Raw genomic sequence first — 9,451 nt, 5'->3', positions numbered from 1 at the left:
AAGAACTTCTTCCTTACATCCAAATACTCTTTTCAATATTTATTTTCTTTATTTCCTTCCCTCTTGTCTAAAAATTTTATCTGTAACAGAAACTACCACTAGTTTCACTCATTTTCACACACAGCTCAGAACTGATCCAGGCTTATAGTTTCAGACTTTTATCATTACATATGGTATAATATGTTAAAAACAACCGATGCTTAAAATACAGTCTAACGCAGGCTCCACATAGCCTATGTTATATTTAGGCTTGCTCTTGACTGAGTTTACAATGAAGACTCAATGTTTATGTTAAATTTAACTGAGCTCAAGTAACAGTTTAATCCACATTATGGAAAGGCCTGGCTGTTACCTCAGCCTTCGAAACTCACACAGTATTTTTATAACAACTCTGTACCTGAATGTACTGCAGCGGCGTTGCTGCCATCTGAGACACCTCACCAAAAGATTAGGCCACCAAAAACTTACGGAGATATCGTGATCTTAGTATCTGTGTCTTGTTCAATTTTCTTCAGGTTTCTTCCTTCTTTGCCAATAAGTCTGCCAACAAAGTTGTTATGTGCCAGTATCTTCAAGGGAATTTCTTCTGTACTGTAACAGAGGTTACACCCAGTGAGACTTGAGTCCGGAGTGCCAGTCTTCACGCATGTTCTGGATACATTTTCTTTTCGTAGAACTCTCTACAACTCCCATTCACTTACACATGTTTATACTAGATGCAGAACGAGTCCAAGCACAATGCACATTTCAGCACTATTAGCTATAGCTTCATGGTAACATACCTGCTAAATAAAACTCAGACTGAAGTAGCAAGAGCTGTTGGGAAGGAAGAAATACACCTTAAAGCTTTTAGTGAGAGCTCACAACTGGTTATGCTCGTTCTGATTAAAAGCTATTAGTTGCTCAAGAAACATCAGTATTTGCTCCAGTTCACCTCAAATATCACAACCAGACAATGGCTGAAAATGTAGATGTGTGTGGGGCTAATTAAGCAATAGACTGTCCCAAAAGGGGTGGGGTGAAATCTTAGTTCCTTTACATATTTCAATACAGATAATGGCAAAGATTGACTTGTTAACAGTTTTTAAAAGACTACATCTTTAAATGGAGTCAACAAGAATTCAGACTTTTTAATGCTTCCACAACGAAATGCCTTTTACTCACAATTTAGTATCTTGAGCTTCCTTTTGCATGATCTCCATAATAATTTTACAAGCCGTTGAGCAGCCTTCAGGAGTTGAGTGGATGGTAATTGGTTTCTCAGCAGCACCTGCATTCTCTTTACGATGAATATCAATTCTTGAAAGAAAAGGAAAACACTAACTGTAACCATGTTCCGTACAGTATGCCTTGCATATTTCCAAAGTCTCATAAAACTAGTTTATTTTGAGCTAACACTGACTACATTTAAGAGGGTTAATTTTGCAAAGTATACAACTACTTAAACAAGTAAATACTATTATGTGCATGTTATAGAGAGCCTCTCCCATCCTGATTTTACCAGCTAACCCCTATCTTTGTGGGCACTCCTTTCCTCATTACACTCCTATCAAGATACTCAGCCAAGTTGTTAGACAATCTGTGGTAAACCACTGAAGACAACATTTTTTCAAGATTTCCCAATACTGTATCACCACCCTCGCTGATAGGCTAATGACAACTGTGCAGCTACAGTACAGTCAGGCTTTGTCCCGTCTTGTCTTCTTTAATGACCTCAGCAGCACATGTGTTTCCTAGCACATAGCACTGGATTACTTTCCTATGCTTTTTAAGCCTAAAATTTGACCTGACATTACTTTTACTCTAGGCCCCACTCTCTATCATCCTAAAACTATTCGCCCTAGTCTATACCATAGTTTATATAGCTCTAGGAATTCAACAAGAATTGGATATTATTTGTCCTCTGCCAATAACTGCAGGTCACATACTCTTTCCACATCTGCTTTCTTGCTTCCCCCCTTCCCCAAGTCATAGCTGTCTCCAGGTTTAAACAGCCATGTCGCTTTTCACTAAACCCCTTTATTTTTCCAGTTCTTTGATACTGAAAATTCATTTTATTTCAGAATGCAGCATTTTCTAAGAAGTTCATGGTGCAACAGGATGTAGATGACTTTTTTCCTATCCCCAAACCAATGAAAATATCATTTTTGAAGTCTCATTATTTGTGAAGTTCGCAACCAGTGATTATTTTTGCTCTCTCCATCCTTCTTTAAGAGCTAAAAGCTTTCCTTATGCCAATCTTCCAGGATTTTTACAGTCTGAGAAGCAGACATTTTAGATGTCATCTTAAAAAAAATGGTTACTCCTAGGCAAACTAAACCAAGTCTTGTCAGGACATCACAAATCTTAAACCTGTGGTGTTAAACACAGCAAATAGTCTCCTGGGATACAACATGGTAATGAGAGGTTGGAAGGAGCATCATGATAATCCCAGTTTGTGGGAGGTGTGTAATTAGGGGGGACTTCATTATCCTCATTATCTACTCTCAAAACTGAAGCCACCCACCCTTACTCCTCTCACAGACAGCTCGTTTCCAGGCCCTGCCTTCTGTAACTACAGAGCTGGGGGGCTCATACCAGTGTACTGCTGAAGGCAGCATCTTTCACTCTTTGCTCTTAGGAGTATCCTGGGAGAATATTTGAGCGTGATCCCCACCTCCCTTTGTATCTGCACTGAGCTCTTCCTTGTTGATAAGGATTTAACATGCACTGAAAAAAATCTCCTCCAGCTCTCTATACCCTGGTGCTCTAAGCTTCTTAGGTCACTTAGCAGCTTGCTTTTTGCCTCCCGTGCATTTCCTTAATCTGTGTGTTTTGGTGTAGTCTGCAACTTGCTAGCAACAGATGTACTCTCTAGAAATACATGGGAGTGAGGTGTAAGGTGTAGTGAGGGGAGACAAGAAGGTTATTTTTTCCCTCCTCCTTCTTCCCCATCTCCAAATTGGAACCATTTATAAATCCAAATAATGCCCCAAATTAAAGCTAGAATAAACGCTTGGATATGGATATGGGACATACACACTGACAGTATGTCCCACAGATCAACATATTACAGCTCTTTTGATTTCACTTTTTGTGCTAGAGCCTTATTAGTACATCTGTAAGCAACCTCTCCAGCATCAAGTACCATCCTACTAGCTCTGCCTAATTTCTTTTTCTGTTAAAGGAAGAAACAAGTCAGCTAATATTTGAACATGTGTCAAGGGCAGAATCCCGTCCTTAAATAAATCTTGCAAAAGATTTCCTATTCACTGTTATCTTCTTTTGCTCTCTGACCACACAGGTTAGCTGTGAAGTTTTACAAGTTTCCCTTTACATAAAGCCATAGAATGGTTTGGGTTGGAAGGGACCTTGTGGACCATCTAGTTCCAACCCCCCTGCCATGGGCAGGGACACCTTCCACTAGACCAGGTTGCTCAAAGCCTCATCCAGCCTGGCCTTGAACAATTCCAGGGATGGGGCCATCCACAGCTTCTCTAGGCAACCTGTTCCAGTGCCTCACCACCCTCTCGGGGAAGAATTTCTTCCTGATATCTAATCTAACCCTCCCCACTTTCAATTTAAACCCCTTACCCCTTGTCCTGTCACTACAGGCCCTTGCAAAAAGTTTACCCCAGGTACTGGAAGGTGCTATAAGGTCTCCCCGGAGCCTTCTCTTCTCCAGGCTGAACAAGCCCAACTCTCTCAGCCTGTCCCCATAGCAGAGGTGCTCCAGCCCTCGGAGCATCTTTGTGGCCTCCCCTGGACTCACTCCAACCAGTCTATGTCCTTCTGATGTTGAGGGCTCCACAGCTGGATGCAGCACTCCAGGTGGGGTCTCACCAGAGCAGAGGGGGAGAATCCCCTCCCTCACCCTGCTGGCCACACTTCTCTAGACACAGCCCAGGGTAAGGTAGGCTGGGAGACAGAACATCATATTAAAGTTTACAATTACCATTTTGTAAAGTAACTTACTTGGACTGTGTCTGTTTTGTAATGTTTCTGATTGTCGCTCCCTCTTTCCCGATAATGGCTCCTACGAACTGTGTAGGAACCAGCATCCGTAGAGGAACATCCGACTGTGGTTTCTGCCTTGTGGTTGCGCCAGGTGACCCTTGCCGTGGAGGACCCCTTTGTCCAAATCCACGTCTTCCCTGGGGATGTTGTTGTGGAGGTTGCTGAGCTGCCATTTCATCAGGGATGTACGCAACTTTCAAGGAATAGTTTTCAAGCTGAAACCCATTCAGTTTTTCTATTGCTCTGTTTATTTGCAAAGAGGAGAAGAGAGGAGGAAAAAAAACACAATCATATGCAGGACCTTATGAAGTGACAAGCCATTCAGATGCAGACTTGTCTTTCTAAATCACATGACAACGCTAAAAAGCTGGTTCCAAGATGAAAAGTTACATTCAAAATTCTTTGGTCAAGACTTTGGTTACACAATTTTTTTTTTTTTAAGTCACCATATTAAGGACTACAAGTTAGTTCTTGCTTGCTCTGGGCTTCTATGCACTTTAAAGGTTTTGCTGGTGCAACTCTATCAGCAAAACCTCACAGGAGACAGAGCTTTTACACTCAAAAGCCTTCTTTTGCCTGATTTAATTTAAAGCAGTTTCCCAAATAGAATTAAAGCTGCACCAGAGGGAAAACTTTTTAGCTGCTATCACAGCACCTTCATTAGGGTTTTGCCAGCACAGCTATTTGGCTTGAGCTTTTGCAATAACATAGCTACAACAGGAAAAGAAAAAAAAAAAGAAAAAAAAAAAAGACAACATCTCCTGGTTCATTCTCCGCAGGAAAGAAAGCATTCAAAGCCAGTCAATGGCACCTGAAACACCACTTAGCAGACTATGGCAGCACCATGCAACCTACCAACCAGTCACACTGTAAGCAGGTTTAAAAGTTAACCAGGAAATTAAAAGCAATTAAATGTGTCTGTTAAACTCTCCATAGATGCAAAGGTGTTGGAAGACATTTAATAGTGTTTCAAGTTCTTTTGTGCTTTTAGGCAAAGTGGAGCCCCCAGTTATCAGCGAGATATTGCCCAAATGCACACTGACACTGTGGTCTGTCATACCCTCCCCTCTTTCTAATCAAGGTGAGACCAAGCTTGCAAGTCAGCCGGACCTGCTGTTCCCCTCCTCTTTGCAGAGGGAGCGCAACTCAAAACTGTCAGAATTGTGGAGGGTAGATCTTCCATTCACAAACAGAACAGAGTAGATAGAATTAAAGATCCAAGAAACAGTAGAAGTAACCAAGCTACGTACAGCACACACTGGTAAGCTAGTGGTATAAAATTAACACGTTTGCCCAAGAAAGACATGTCGAGTTTCACTGCAGACGGTCTGTTATTCAGATTATCAGTAGTATGATATATTGATATCACTGAACCATGCATTGAGTGGCTGAGTTTATAAAACCAGGCTTAATCTTGGACGAGTGTTTACTAAGGGATTTTGTTTAAACACAAAATTTAACTTACACACACTAGGGTGAGGGAGGTTCCCATCTCATTAAAGAACCCACCAACATTTTCTTTCAAAAGCTCCAATAACCATATACTTTGGAGCAAGGCCTCTAAATATTCAACTTAATCCAGCCTTTCTGTTCATGCACATTTGTGGGTGGTTACTGCCAGTTTACCAAACACTACCCTCAGCAATGCTTTACCTCTGCCACAGAGGTAGAGGACGATGCTAGGCCAACCCCCTAGATTTTCAGGGTAGCCAGTGACAAGTACTTCTCATCTCCTGGGTGTTCCATTTACAGTCTGGGCCTCAAGCAGCTGTTGAAGTCGAGCAACAGCTTTGCAGGTAAGAAATGTTATATGGGTACTGAGGAGAAGATGCCCCTCATGCCCCAGGGGCTGAACAAGCACCCTTGAAATACTCCAGTTAGACAGTAAAGAGCTTATGAGAAAACAAGTAATTTGTGTCTTTGGAGCAGTGTTTAATAAGGTCTGGTAATAAATAAGGCCCGAGGCAACACCACTGACTAAACAAGGAAAGCGAAATATTGAATAACTGATCACTGCTCATTAAATACTTCTGTTCACCAAATGAGACACAGGTCCTCTGGGAACAGAGCAGGAGTGTAATTGTTCCCATAACAGAGGAATCTCTTAGAGCATATGGCAAAAGAAAGCTGAATTAGAATTTGCTGAGGCTATTTCAAAGCTGACATTTAACTTTTACTCCATGGACTTTGAAGAGCCTTTTATTACACAGAAAGCCGTGTTTACAAAACAGTAAGGGCAGTGAGCAGCAGGACTGGTGAAACTTTCATCCCTATGGATCTGTCTCCAGTTTTAGTTTCTGCATAGATTTCCAATGCCTAAACGGCATTTCACTGAAGTCTCTCTCCATGGAAATCCCATCTGGGAAAGGGGTCTGAGGCATCTCTCTCTCTTACACAACCTGAACATACTAAGTTCTTGTTGGTTGCAAACACCCAAATCCTCTATTTCTGCATTGAGTTTTACTGAAATTAGCCAAAAAGCCAAATTGCTACCAGGGAGGGAAAACAGCACCACCCACCAGTGCAGTTGCACAAGCCCTGTTTCTTTTGGAATCAAACCTCAAGATGATGGAGAGATAAGCATCAACAATTTTATGAGCATGCTGGTAGGCTCCAGACTGACATCCATCCCAACTCATTCCCTTCCATGCATTTGTTTGACAAGTTCAGGCATTGCTTCTGTCCCAAAATGCTTCAATCTCCTCTCACTTTAAAACATCTTAGACCAGAATCCCAGCACTAATATGAAACCTTGGATTAAATCAGCACATGAGACTTCCCACTCTTCCTTAGAAGTGGTAGGGGACAAAAAGTCTAAGCTTTTTTTTTTTTTGCAACGAAGCTACATACCTATCATGTTTTCACAACAAACATTACACAGCAACAACTGGCACATATATATGCCCTATTTTCCTGGAAAGAAGGCTGGAGTTTATCTACTGAAGAACAATTTATAAATTTCTAAATGGTTCTAAATTACTATAAGTACCTTCAGATCAAAGCAAACTGAGAAAAGTTAACTTGCCATTGTGGAAAATCAATTACGTCAGCAGTGAACAATCCCTGGCCACCAAAGCCATACGATCACATGGGAAGAACAACATTAAAGAAGATTGGAATAGTTGTTTTTGAAGACAAACTTGCTTTAAAGTTCACTTCTCTACTAGATCTACTACAGCATCAGTAGTACTGTATACCAGATTCTCTAGTACACTAGAGATACTACAGTAGTATCACTTGGTTAAATTAGTCTAGATACCTATAGAGAAAAATTTAATTCACCTTCTGAGTCAGATACTTCTCCATATTTTATAGGCTGACTTGTTTTATAATTTGACTTGTTCAAGTAATGAGAAGTCATGAGAAGAGTCAGGAATTAAATGCTGTTCTCCCCAGCCATTTGACATTTCCTCGGTAGGTGTCCCACTCTCTGCACAGATTTGGGCACACACAAGGCAATGCCAATTGAAGTAATTTTCAGTGATGCAGCAACTACCCAGTTCTGGTGCATGTCTTACAGAAGACACAAGCCCACAGCTTTTGAAAGGTCACTTTAGCTGTTGGGCCTGGACTTCACATTCCAACATCCGGCAGTTTTTGCTAGGTTTTTAAAGTATTGTCATACACCTTCAACTGTTCTGAACCCTTTTTTATCAATTTTGTGGCATAAAACATAGGGCTGGAATAGGCATAGTGATAGGTCAACAGTCCTTCAGAACCATAACAAGCCCAAAATTTTAAAGGCATCTAGGCACTGCTTCAGGAGAGAGAACGGGTAAAAAGAAAGAGATTAGTGATTAAGAACTATCTTCTCCATGGATGCAAAATTCCTGTAAACCAGCATTCTAGCACAGCACTTGTCATCAAGAGAGCCCTCCCCACTCTCTGAGAAAGCCTGAGCCTCAGAGGAAAGCAAGTGACTGGTTCTTCACAGCAGTAGTGACATCTCTTTCAGTGAAAGCAAACATCATTGTTGCAGTCCACCCAATACACATCAAACCCAGCTCCTTTTGTAAAGCTCATCCTCACATGGCTGACCACTCCTGATGCTCAAGGCCAAACCCTAGTAACAATATCTCCACCTTTCTGCAAAGACCTCTGCCTTCCCAAACAGGGCTGGGGGTCTCCTTCCACAACCACAAGTTAATAACTATTAACTTGTAAAGCTATTACCTCTGTCAGAGGGCACTACTGATACCTACTGAAACAACCCACAAACCGTCATTTACGCAAGGGCTAAAAGCCTTAGAGTCACTTCATGAGGACAAAAAGAAAAATTCAGTAAATCTTCCTCATGATGAGGTGCCCTTCTCCCCCAAACATTTAAAAACTAGCATTTAGTGGAAATGGCAAATGAGCGTTTCGCACACCAGCAAGAGCCGGTACGCAGTATTCTCACAGTGCAGTTCAGAATTTTGTTATAAAGTAAGTTCATTAAGACACTGCAACACTACTGCCAAGGCTCTAGTAAGATGTAGAGCTGCCTGGCTTATACACTCACATGACACCTGCTCACAAGTAGGATGATCCCTACATAAAAACGAAACCTTTAAACAAATACTTTGTAAATCAGTCATCTGAGTTTTTCCCCTGTCAAGATGACATATCACCACTGTCCTCTTGTGAGCTCCTTATGAGAGGATGTTTGGCCAGCCTTCTCCCTTCTGATGCTAGCGGAGGTTAATCATCCTAGATAAACAAGTACAGTAAAAGCACCAAGTCTTGTGCTGGAGTCATTCATCCATCGATAGCGCCATGACACCAAGCACTAGATGGAGAACATATTTCACTCCCACATACAGCTTGTACATACACCACCTTTCTTTTTTCCTCCCCGAACAGTTACATTTGCATACCGAGAAAACAGATTTACATGATAATTTTTCTTTGGCATAATGATTTTTTTTTTTTCACGTAAAATAAAAATACAGTTTTCATTAATACTTCTGAAAATAAAAACAAAGCAAAAAATAAGTCTAAGCTTATAATCATACACCACTGAATTTTCAGTATTATCGTTCCTATGGCAACATTAGCCCTGACCCATAATAGCATGTAAAAGTATTAGTTATGTGAACTCTCGTTCGTTCATGAAGGATACATGTTGTGTGCACACACAGAGCTTTGTGCTTCATTGAAAGGGTAAAACCAATTGTTTCTTTTCACAATTTTTTTAATTAAAAGGTGACCATTAGCATCTGGACACTCAAAGTATATACCTACTTATACACACAAAGACACAGATCCTGAGCTCCTCACATTGCAGCCCCTGGTTAAAATACAAGACACCACCAGACATACCTCATTCCTGAGCTAAAAACTAAGATCAAACAATAAACACCTAATTCCACACTAAAACAATACACACACACACTCCATATACATGAGGCACAAAATTTACCTTCCAAAATCCTGGGTAGAGCTAAATCCCGTAGCACACACACAGCACCTACAC

General features: G+C 41.0%; 1 protein-coding gene across 1 annotated transcript in view; it reads right to left on the bottom strand.

Annotated features, from left to right (window-relative positions):
- Positions 1-468: 468 nt before the first annotated feature.
- Positions 469-9,451, bottom strand: part of LOC104515604 (insulin-like growth factor 2 mRNA-binding protein 3) — a gene marked incomplete at both ends in the record, with an annotated part of 58,004 nt that continues 49,021 nt past the window's right edge. The window contains 3 exons of the mRNA XM_010159643.1: positions 469-591; positions 1,165-1,299; positions 3,955-4,239. Of these exons, the coding sequence (XP_010157945.1) occupies positions 469-591; positions 1,165-1,299; positions 3,955-4,239 (543 nt within the window). The remainder of the gene's footprint in view (positions 592-1,164; positions 1,300-3,954; positions 4,240-9,451) is intronic.

This window comes from Eurypyga helias, unplaced genomic scaffold (genome assembly GCF_000690775.1).
Source record: "Eurypyga helias isolate BGI_N326 unplaced genomic scaffold, ASM69077v1 scaffold5209, whole genome shotgun sequence".
NCBI classification, from domain to species: domain Eukaryota; kingdom Metazoa; phylum Chordata; class Aves; order Eurypygiformes; family Eurypygidae; genus Eurypyga; species Eurypyga helias.
The sequence above is the reverse complement of the archived record's forward strand: the minus strand, read 5'-3'. Positions and strand labels throughout refer to the sequence as shown.